Source organism: Dreissena polymorpha, chromosome 9 (assembly GCF_020536995.1).
Source record: "Dreissena polymorpha isolate Duluth1 chromosome 9, UMN_Dpol_1.0, whole genome shotgun sequence".
Taxonomy (NCBI): Eukaryota; Metazoa; Mollusca; class Bivalvia; order Myida; family Dreissenidae; genus Dreissena; species Dreissena polymorpha.
In genome coordinates this window covers 71029618-71042245 of record NC_068363.1, presented here as the reverse complement: position 1 = coordinate 71042245, position 12628 = coordinate 71029618, and the positions used below count along the sequence as shown (strand labels likewise).

General features: G+C 33.2%; 1 protein-coding gene across 1 annotated transcript; it reads left to right on the top strand.

Moving 5' to 3' along the window:
* The first annotated feature begins 8581 nt into the window (after positions 1-8581).
* Positions 8582-12191, top strand: LOC127845817 (uncharacterized). Its single transcript, XM_052376967.1, has 2 exons — positions 8582-12069; positions 12101-12191. Exons 1-2 carry the CDS (start codon positions 9155-9157, stop codon positions 12114-12116), a joined length of 2931 nt encoding a protein of 976 aa, XP_052232927.1. The 5' UTR covers positions 8582-9154; the 3' UTR covers positions 12117-12191.
* Positions 12192-12628: the final 437 nt, after the last annotated feature.

Genomic DNA, 12628 nt, shown 5'->3' with positions numbered 1-12628 from the left:
TTGATGATTTATTGGACACTTATCTTAGACACTTGTGTAAAATCTTTAACATTTGATAATATGTGCGCGATATGCGGCCATATGAGTCAGTCAGTTTGCAATCTTTATCTCAGCAACACAGAAATCGTCGATTGCATTAAGACAACTGGATTCACTCAATCATCGAGGATTAATTTGATTTGTACACATGTTTTCTCTGTTGTTTTTTTTCCGGAAACAATCAAGATTAAGGAATAAATAGTACACATAATGCAGTACACGAATTTTTTATACATAGGTCCAAAAATGCAACGAAAACGAGATATTACACATAATGATGATGTTCAGTACCCAGGTGAACATTTGTGCATGCCTCGTGTTATGTTGATAAATGTAACAAATCTGGTCTTTAATTAATAAAGATATGTTGTCCAAAAATTGTATGCAGATGTAGAGAAGCTAATTATTACATGGGTATATAAAATGTGCAGCTAATAGTGGCAGTTGTGTCGTTATCACGTCTCTAAGTTCGTTTTTAGGATCATTTCCCTGTTGTTTGCAAGTTGACATCAAATTCGGCGGCGACCATAGACGAAGAGCAACCGCTAAGAAATGAATAACAAATAACTTCATTTGACATTAAATCGGTAATCTTCAAAGTGAAAATTTCTATATCGTCTGAATAATTCTACAGCTCTATTGATAACGATAACTGTCACAGTTATTATAAGCTCGTGTCGTTGTTTCAGATAGCGGGAAGTTTGCGAAACGAACACTCCCACTTATTAAAATATCAAAGCCAAAAAGTCAGACAGAGCAGCAAGAATGGTAAGATGATAACATAAACTAAACAAATAAAGGATCGCTTATTTAAACGTTATCGCCTTATCAATAAAAATGATTTGAGATTATTTATGGAGAGCAAAATCATTTTCAAAATATATAACGTGCAAAATATTTATATCATCTAAAGTAAGGACTTAAATCTATTGAAAACCAGAGAAAAAACAACAAAAATATTCTGCAACAGCGTTAAAGCCACATAAAGATTTAAAATCAACGAATATTTCGTAAAATATTCGAAAAATATAGTTGACATATACAAAATCAGTGTTCCTTGTAGCAATTGACAAATTTAAACGCTAGATGTGGTCTGGTAACATGGATTTAACTAGAAACAAAATGCTCGTCTTTATTTTTTTTATGTGGCACTACATTCCGTGTGATTTTCCGAAAACGATATCCGAACATTTACGAGCGAACGCGAGATTGGCTTCGGGCAGCTCATGAAGAATACGTCGTGCTTCTGACGTTGCATGCGAATATTGAATATATAATATAGAATATTGAATAAATATGTTGAAATGCACAGCCTATTGGGCCTATTTAGACCATTAAGCAGACTGTTAAGCATATTTAGCATGTTTAGCATGTCTAGCAAGCATATAAGATAGGTTGAAACACATATCCCATTTAGTCTGTTTAGCCCATTGAGCTGCCTTTAATCAGCCTATTTTGGCATATTTAGCAAGTTCATTAATGTTTGGATTAAGTATACAGCCTATTTAGCACATTTAAATTATTATGCGTCGTATTTAAGATATCTAGCATATTAAAAATATTGAAGAATATTAAATACATATTTTCAAACATACATCCTATTGAGCTTATCAAGTAAGTTTATTAAATCTGATAAAGTATACAAACTTGTTAGAACATTTAGCCTATTTAAGATATGTTTAATTTTTACATTTATATGTGGAAATAAACTTTAAGCTTATTTGGCAGGCAATTTAGCAGATTAAACCTATTCAGCTAGTATATTAATATGGAAAAATATACATCCTATTTAGCAGCATATGTTAAATATTTAGCATCTCTTTAGCATGTTAAATAAGTAGGATGAAACATACCGCCCGATACGTCTCAAGAGTTCTTAGATTTATTTATTTATTTATTCATTTATTTATTTATTCATTAATGTATTTTATATACATGTATTATTTATTTATTTATGTACCAAGGAACTTCATTAATGATCTTTCCCTAAAGACTTTTACATAAAATAAGCTTTGAATGTTCACACATGCACATAGAATGCATTATGACAAATAATTTTATCAATTTAATATTTATTAAGCATGTTAATGAATGGCATGGATGTACGTGCGTGTACAATTCTTTACACACGTATATCTAAATATACATTTAAATAATAAAAGATTAAATATTTATAACTGAATATTTCTTTTGTGCACCAACGCGTAGAATATCGAATGACTAAGAGTCTGATAACCATGTCATTAACATGTACTCCGAAGTACGAGATACCGTTAGTGCCACCATCGTGGTTACACATTAAAATCCAGAGGGCGAGAATGCGAGAACGTGAGAGTACGATGACGAGAATGCGACAATACGATGACAACAGTGCGACAATACGATGGCGAGAATGTGAGAACGCGATGGCGAGAATGCGAGAACGCGATAGTGCGATGACGACAATGCGACAGTGCGATGACAACAGTGCGACAATACAATGGCGACACTGCGATAGTACTATGGCGACAATGCGAGAATGCGAGAGTACGATGACGAGAATGCGACAATACGATGACGACAGTGCGACAATACGATGGCGAGAATGCGAGAAATCGATGGCGAGAATGCGAGAACGCGAGAGTACGATGACGAGAATGCGACAATACGATGACGACAGTGTGACAATACGATGGCGAAAATGCGAGAACGCGATTGCGAGAATGCGATGATACGATGGCGACAATACAATATATGACTATCGCATTGTCGCCATCGTACTATCGCACTGTCGCCATCGTACTGTCGCATTGTCGTCATCGCACTAGTTATCGTTTTTTTTAGATGAGCATTACTGAAATTAAACAGATGAGTGTAAACATTACCGTCACCTGTGATTGTAGGGAACGGTCAACCTTAGACCCCTTCATTTATAGTTATCTGATCTATGTGTAACAGGAAATTCGTCTTATCAATTATTTTATAATGTTGTACTTGTACTGTGAATGTAATGTAACCGTCGTGCAAGAAATTGGAAGAGTATAAACCGAGTCGTATCGGGTGAACATACATCATTTATATAACTAGTTTTACCGGATATGGTTATTAAGCTCTTTTAGCAAGTTTATATAGTGCAGGTTAGAAATTAAAATATAGCGCCGATTTATAATGATTAGCCCACTTAGCAGTGTAATTAAGTTGTTAAGCATATTTAGCATTATCAAAAAATAGGACAGTTCAGAGAAACTAAAAGCATATAAGGCAAGTTTGGCCTATTTAACCAGTAAATAAAACTGAAAAAACGCTTTAGCTTATTAAGCACGGTTAGCCTATTTAGCAAAATATTTACATGCCGTGTGCGTTTTTTCCAAGTGAATGGGCAACCTAGCACACAGAGATCCCGTAGGCTTCCTGTCGGCTCGACATAGTTTCGGGCCGGGTTTTAGTGGCATGGGCGGCAGGGGGACGTATATACATGCCGTGTGCGTTATTTCCTGTTAATAGGTTAATAGGTATGCTCGTTTTATGGCCCCTTCCCTTGGCCCTAACTCACAGTAAACGAAATCAGTTTGGGTGGCCCTTTTAACACCTAAGATAATTTTTTTTACAAAATTGAGTATGAAGACGTTCAATATTTTGTGCATTATGAAATCCCCACACTTCGCAACCGTAGTTTAAAATTGGCTGAATGCGTTTATCAAACAAATGTGATTGATGACTTACTATAATATTTGTAAAGGTATAAGTATTTTTTCATTTTAAAAATAGTCTTTCGTGCTTTCCCTGCTAATGTTATTTGCGTTTGGTTGAAAGATCCACCACTTGTAAAAACTACTCCAAGATAAGACATATTTCTAACTTTACATTAACTTTTAATTGCAATTTTTGAAAGAAGTTACTAACAATTTCAAATCCACATTGTAAGTTTAGAGATGTAGCCGCAAGTAATACAATATCATAAGCGTATAAGAGTTAGAATATTTGAAACATCAGAAGATCGACCCCTTTAATGGAGATAAACACTCACCATGTATTACACCCAACAAGCAGTTGAAGCCTTTTCCATCTGTGTTTTGAATTTGAATTTTGGATTTTATCGAGTCATACATAATTTTGATAACATTTAGCAATTTACTAATAAATTGCTGTGCTAAAATTGACAAAACCGCAATATACTTGTGTGTTATTATTGATCATATGTGTTATAAGGCCATGAAAAACAAAGATATTATCCGCAGTACTCATACCCTACCTGAAACCAGCTTGCGCGTCAACATAGATGCAATACTTTTCGGCCCATGAATCAATTCGATTCTAGAAATTCTATTAAACCGTTTACCCATTTAGATAAATAGAGTAAAATGCCCCGGCAATTATTGCAATTATTAATACTCCCTTTTTATTTAGCGGAACTATAAAACCCTCTGATCATATTTCCGAGAAAACCTTAATGATTGTACTTTATTAAATATATAAATTGGCAATGCGAAAAGGCTGTATTCCCATACCTTTCACCTTTTTATTGCTTCATTAATTTCTTCCTGAATTTTTTCACATTCAAGCTCATCAAACATTATTTTAAAATCTTGTTCTACAAACCACACATTAAAATAGTACACATCTCCGTTTGGATTAAAAAAAATGATTATTTAGATAATTTATTATTTAAAAAATAGTGTACTACAAGAAAAAGGTATGTTTGGTGTGTGTAGGCCAGCACTTTGTTTCATCATTTGCCAGTATTCTTTCGCATTTTTTGCACGTTTAGTATCTAGCAGTTTTGATTGTTTATTATCATATTCAAATTTACACTTACGTAAGGTTTTCTTGTAGTCATTTCTAATCTTTACTAACTCAATTCTATTCTGATTCGATTTACAGTGTCGAAATATGTTTAATGTATAATTAAAAAGCATCTACAATTATCATCGGACCATTTATTGTTGCTGTTTTTGTTGCTATATATTGTTAATATTGTTATTATTATTTCTTGTGTATTTCCTAAAATACGGGACAGCTACCCTCTAAACAAATTCAACAAAATCGATAACGCATGTGTTTCAGGCATGTGTATCTTCATGTTCATTGTCAAGTGCATTCAATATTTCTAAAAATTGTTTTGGGTAGCCTCACTTCTAAGTGTATCGAGGAAATCATTTCCACAGTCTTTATTCCAAACAAACTGGTATAAAACGTTTTACAACATTCATTGCATGTTGTGCTGTAAATATGATTTGTATTAAAGAGTAATCATATTCAACATCTATAACACAGTAATCCGATAGAGCATTTGGATCTTCTACATTGAAAGTGTTAAACATACGCATACAATCCGGCATTACTAAAACACAATCGATGAGACTAGAGCCTCTGCTTCCAATTTAAGCGCAATGTCCAATACCGTTATCGTTACCTACCCTGTCTTAGGATTCGTAAGCCACACTGTATCCACATATCAATTAACAAGTTGTCATTGTTTTTAACACACTTGTCTTTTGAAAATCTATGTTAAGATATATCAATTTCGTAATTTTGACAATTGTCAATATTAAAAACAAGACAACCGTGAAAATGTCAAGAGATATGTTTTATTTACGACTTATTTCCAATTGAAGTTTTTGAGGAATTTTCTTTAATAAGTTAATATTATATTATAAATTATTCAATCTGTGTGCTGGCGGGAAATTTCTTCAACATTGAATTGGCTTTTGAGAAAGCCAGAAAGGTCAACGCTTGGGTTGAAAAACTACGTCGAAAAAGAAACCTGAAAAAAATACCCAGGTGCAAGTGTCCCAAGGCTGTTAAATATGTTTGGAAAGTTGCATTACTATACCAGCACTACTTTTCAAGTTACGCATGACTGGCGGACAAGGGAAAATCTTAAATAAAAGGAATAGTGTTATTAACTTTAGTGTAACCACTCTTAATTAAAGGGCAGCAAGAGACTTACGAGACACATTTAATGATAACATCTTAACTCCCTTTTGATATTCTGTATGCCCGGGATTTCAATATCGCTCGATTTAACAAACGGCCAAATAAGAACTTGCCTCATGTGGGGCTCGAACCTTCTACCTACCGCTCAGAAAGCGATCGCCCTAATCACTAGACCATATAATTATTAGATGCTATGTGCGTACTACTTTTTATTTTTGGTATAACGTGCCTTCGTGTTCGTTTACCACAGAAGTCTTCAATCTTAATTAGTGACAGTGATTTGTTGGAACGTTGGAAGAAACGTTATCTCTGCCAATATTTCGAAAAAATATCACTACGACCCGGTTTTTAAAACTTAATACAGGTCTCTTAGAGGATCGCTTTTAATGTTTTAGAGGTTAGATACTTGGCATTGCATGTCTGATAACTTATTGAATTATTGTAATATTATCTACAGCCCTGAGAGCTCTCGGTCGTATCAAGTAACATCCAGGGGATGAACGTACACATAACTCAGTAATTTTTCTACTAAATTTGGCTTTTTAAAATTATATTTTTGAACGCTTTCTTGATTCTTTAAGGAGAAAGTGCTTTATAGAATTAGTTTCAAAAATGTTAAGATGCTAATTTTGTGGTCATGTTATTTCATTACATTTTGGCTTATTTTCGCTTCTCGAATAAAATGCCAGAAACGTCATTTAATATTTATATTACCAAAATTGACTCGAATGCATTTGATTATCGGTCAAAGCAAGGTGATTGTCACGTTTGGCCCTGCAGGGCAAAATGTTGCTAATCGATAATCGGCCCCGGAGCTAACACGTGACCTTACGGCCAACGCGTTACGTAATAACAAAATGGCGTTCACATTCAGTCTCAGCCAACGGTGATCAAAACTATTAAGGGGTGTTGCGGCAGTTTATTTAACCGATGATATTTTTATAGCAACACCGATGATGCTATTATCACAACTCAATATTTTTGTAATTAGTATCATCAGAAATGACCGAGTTGGTTCATAATACAATTGTCAGTGGTTCGATCCCAGGCGGGGTTAACTTTTTTTAAACTTTTTTTTCTTTCTTTAAGTTCATACTTGTTTTGTACTGGAGATCTTTGGTCCTGTTGTTTACATTTATCAATTTAAAGCATTTAAACACAAACTTCAAAACATGCCGAAATCTGTGAACATGTAAGTTATTAATGATTAAGGTCGAGTTTGATACAGTAGATCTATGGCATTATGTTTGTGATTAAATATTGTTTTTTATTAATGTGTTTTGGTAAGCTGTTGTGATCCCAGTTAAGATTCTTAACAATTTCTAATGTGTATGCATATTTCTGACAATCTATGTACCGGTACTTGGGTTTTGTCTTATTGCTGTTTTTTTTAAATGAAATTAGACGTCTAGACGGTAGGGATAATTAAAACAAAAAATCTCTGTTAAAAGTGCGGTGACCCCCTTTTTTATGTGTGTTTAATGATGAAAATACGTAGATGAACATATTTAAGCAGTTTCGCAGAATTCTATTTGGCAGATTTTTTTATAATTCAATTTATGTGGTTAAAATAGCAAAAAATGATTTTTTTGGGTGACATACAACTTTAAAAAAATAAATTTCTTAAAATTTAACTTGTGTTCTCCATTTTATTGGTAGTGTGTGATTTAATTTAATGGTATATGATGTATCTTAGCTTATATAATATCTACATGTTGCCAATTTCATAGGTTATTAATTATTCTACGCAATTAGAGATTTTTCAGTTTTATTGAAAAAGTACATGTTATATAATGGTGAATAAAATCAAAACAAGGCCGGTGACCCTATGTTTTTATTTCATTTTTCATATAGCATTTGTATGTATATCTTAAATATAATTTTTTGACAAAATCTATTTGATGGAAAAAAATCAGCAAAACTGCAGCAACACCCCTTAACCACTACTCAACGAAAGAATCAAACATAATGTTAACGACACGCAGTACACAGTTTGGATAATACAAATATCGATTGAAACTGAAACTTTTCTGTACATTAGATATATAATTATGCCTCTATTTGAGCTTTAACAGGATTCATCGAACAGCAAAATTTATAGTTAAAGAAACACTTACCTCGACAACTTAAATTCGATGTTTATAATAATAAAATATCAACGATGTTCTATTCCGTCCTTTTGTGTTATTCCATCCGTTATTTTATATTGATTTTAAATCACACTTTTTTAAACGATTGTATGGAATGCTAACCACTTTCACCAAAAACACGATTTACGAAATCGAATGACTTGTCGGAGCGATTACACAAAATTGATTCCTAATAATGCATGTCAAACACACAATCCGAAATAAGTTTTGGATTCGTTCGATGCTGTAAAATATTTAACTGTTAAATATAAATCCTCCACGACGGAATTGTTGTCCCTAAAATCCAGAGAGTCTAGCTAAAACTGTGTTTTGTCACCGAAATTACGTCACATGAGATACGTCATAAATTGCGTGATCAATTGAATGAAAATTAAAGTACGGAAAGCTGATTCTGTAATAAATAGTACAGTTAACGGGGATTAAGTATTAAAGACGTTAATACCATCGTTGCTTGAGGGCCAGAAGTGATAAAAGACAGGGAAATGGTGCGAAAGCGGTGGAAAGAACTCGATGGCACTGTTTTCAGGGTGTTTGAGCAGTTTCCACAGGATGTGATTCAGAAGAGGCGGAAACTGGTTCCCAAGATGAAAGACGCGAGGCGGCAAGGGAAGCGTGCGTACCTTGCTTACGACACCCTCTATATAGATGGGGTACCGCAGCGCGCATAGGGGCACGATGACAGTAGGATTTCTATCTTGTCTTGGAACGTTAATGGTTTAACAGATTGTAAAAAAAGTAATATTAATTTTGTCAATTTAATTACTTCTCATGATATCTGTCTATTGTACGAAACTTGGAATAACAAGTCAAGCGTTATTTCTCTTGATGGTTTTATATCTCACAATTTTTATAGAAAAACTCAACACAGAAATGCGCGTAGATCTAGCGGTGGTGTTGTTGTTTATTTTAGGGAACATTTAAAGGATGGAATAACTATTGTACGCAATCACTATAATACTGTTATTTGGCTTAAATTAGATCGTGAGTTTTTTAACATAGATGAAAATATTTATTTATGTGCAGCCTATATTTGGGGTGAAGATTCGCCTATGTATAATACGTTTAATATCGACCTTTTCGAATTTTTAGAAAATGATATATCATACTTTTCTGAATCCGGTCAAGTATTTATAACTGGGGATCTAAACAGTAGAGTAGGCAACAAACGTGATTATATTGTATATGACTGTATGAATACTTTTTACGATGATATAGATTATTGCCCTGATCAAGTCTCTGTTAGGGCCTCTGTTGATAATGTACATAATAGCCATGGTTGTAAATTGCTTGATTTGTGTAAGTCAACAGGTACACGTATTGTTAATGGTAGAATAGGTGACAGTAATAAACATACATTTTATGGTCATAACGGGACATCCATGATTGATTACGTCTTAGCTAGTGAACGAAATTTTTCACGCATTGTTGATTGTACAATAGGCGAATTTAATGAATGGAGCGATCATGCCCCGTTACATTTGACTCTTCGTTGCAATAACTTTTCACCCAAACACGAGAAATTTACTGATGTAAAATACAAATGGGACAGTTCCATCAAAGATCGATTTCGAACAGAAATCATAGCTAAATTACCTGTTTTTAATGATATTGTACGTAATATTGATTATTTGAATAGATTGTCAGTAAATACTGCCATAAACGAGTTTACTGATACTATCCGCAGTGTAGCGGACCCATTATTTTCACATACATATACGTTTAGTAATAAACCGAAGTACATGTTCGAAGAATACGGTAGTTTAACTTATGCTGACTGGTTTGATAGTGATTGTGAGTCTGCCCGTCGTTTATATATTGATGCCTTAAAGTGTTTTAATTTAAATAAATCAGACGCTAGTAGAGCAATGCTTTGTCATTATAAGAAACTTTATAAAAATTTAATACGGAAAAAGAAGGGATGTGCATACCGTACAAAAATGTCTGATATTGAAAACTTAAAGAAAAAAAAACCTCGCGATTTTTGGAAATTTTTCAAATCAAAGAATAAACTAACCAGCCATAACATTTCATTGGAAGATTTTAAGTTATTTTTTGAAAACCTTAGCAACAGTACTTTTAATTGCAATAATACCGAGGCAGAGCATTTTTGTTCCAGCTATAATTTTAGCGAAGATAATGTTGTGTTTCCAGAGTTAGACCAGCCTATTAGTGTTGATGAAGTTATATGTGCAATTAAAAAACTAAAGAGAAATAAGTCAGCGGGTGTTGATTTTATATTAAACGAATATTTTATAGAATGTAGCGATATATTGTGTAACCATTTATGTGATATTTTTAATTGTATACTACAATCTGGGTTTTTTCCTGAAAAATGGACACATGGAATTATAATCCCATTACACAAAAAGGGCTCTGTAAACGATATTAATAATTACAGAGGAATTACACTTGTGAGCTGTTTCTCAAAACTATTTACTACAATAATTAATAAGCGCATCGAATGTTTTTGTGAGAATAATAATAGTATTTCGGATGCACAGTTCGGATTTCGTAAGGGTTATTCAACAATCGATGCTATATACATATTAATGTCTATTGTACAAAAATATATTAATGACAATAAAAGGCTCTATGTAATATATGTAGACATGATGAAATGTTTTGATAGTATATATAGAAATGCATTGTGGTTAAAATTGTATAAAACTGGCATTAGAGGTAAAATATTGCAAATTGTTAAAGACATGTATGAAAATGTTAAATCGTGTGTTAAGTCATGTTCTACTTATTCTGACTACTTCCGTTACTCAGTTGGTCTACGTCAAGGGGAAGTTATGTCCCCTTTGCTATTTTCTCTGTTTGTAGAGGACTTAGAGATGTTTTTACAACATAATATAGAGTCTGGATTAACCATTGACGATGTTTTACTTATATTACTCCTTTTCGCCGATGATATGGCCATATTGGGTAAAAATCCAGAAGAAGTACAAAACCATTTGGATAATCTGCTTGTGTATTGTAATACTTGGGGCCTTAAAGTAAACACTTCAAAAACTAAAATTATGGTTTTCCGTAAGAGGGGCCGCCTACGCCAAAATGAGGCATGGACATACGATGGCCAAATCATCGAAACAGTTGATAACTTTAATTATTTAGGTACTGTTATACATTATACAGGTAGTTTCACATTCAACCAAGAACATTTAGTAGGTAAAGCCCTTAAGGCTATGAATACTTTGCTATACAAGTGTAAAATGTATGATCTAAAACCTAAAACACTTTGCCAGTTATTTGATGCATTTGTTGGTTCTATTCTTAACTATGCCTCCGAAATATGGGGTTTTACAAAGTCTAAAGAAATAGAACGTATCCATTTAAAGTTCTGTAAACGAATGCTACAAGTAAGACTCAACAGTTGTAACGCATGTGTTTACGGAGAGTTGGGTAGATACCCACTTTACATAAATCGTTTTATAAGAATGTTAAAATATTGGTTTAAAATTAGATTGAGTGATAATATTATTCTCCAAACTGTGTATAATATGAATGTTGTAGAGTGTCATAAAGGAAACATCAATTGGGTCTCACATATTAAACAGTTGTTAAACGATTATGGTTATGGATATGTTTTTAATAACCCTAGCTCTGTGTGTGTTAATTCTTTTATATGTCAGTTTAGAAATAGACTTATAGATTCATTTAAACAGGAATGGTTTGGTACATTAAGTAACAGTACTGTATTAGACATGTACAGAGTTTTTAAACCTACAATTGTATACGAATCTTACTTGGATTTGTTACCAAGGAGTTTGCGTACCCAATTTGTTAAGTTAAGAATTTCTGTTCACTCACTGAGAATCCAAACTGGGAGATATGGGCGTAATAATATTCCTCGCAACGAAAGATACTGTGTTTGTTGCAATAGTAGAGATATTGAAGATGAGTTTCACTTTGTTTGTATTTGTCCATGTTTTAGTGTTTTACGACAAAAATACCTTAAAAGGTATTTATATGTTAATCCATCTGTGTTTAAGTATCACCAATTACTGACTTCATCCGATAAAAACGAACTTGTCAAGTTGTGTAAATATATAAAAGAAGCATTTGTAATTCGCAATTCATTTATCAATAATACCATATAGAGTCTAATCGGTATCACCTACAAATCTTTCTGTCATTATATGTTTAGAAAATTTACTATATGCTTTTTCTTCATTTGTATTTTTTGTGTGTGTGTGTTTTATATATATGTTTGTTTTCAACTTAAATGAAATGAAAACGTGACATATTTATTTTATACTGTTTGTATTAAGACGATGTACTTATGTATAAGTCTAAATAAAATGTCTGTTCTGTTCTGTCTGTTCTGTTCTGATAATAGGACCTGGAGTGTATAATCGCCCTCAGGCGTACGGCCTTCGGGGCGATTATTCACTCTGCAGGCCGAGTATCACTTCTGGCCCTCAAGCAACGAGGTATTAACCTCTAATTAATGCGTTTTAAGAGTTCTACAAGATAAGTATTGATGCAAAGCATCAAAGGGCGTCGGGAATATCAGTGTA

What these genes read in the sequence shown, in the direction of transcription:
- LOC127845817 (XM_052376967.1), top strand. Translation starts at nt 9,155, where the DNA reads ATGTATAATACGTTTAATATCGACCTTTTCGAATTTTTAGAAAATGAT.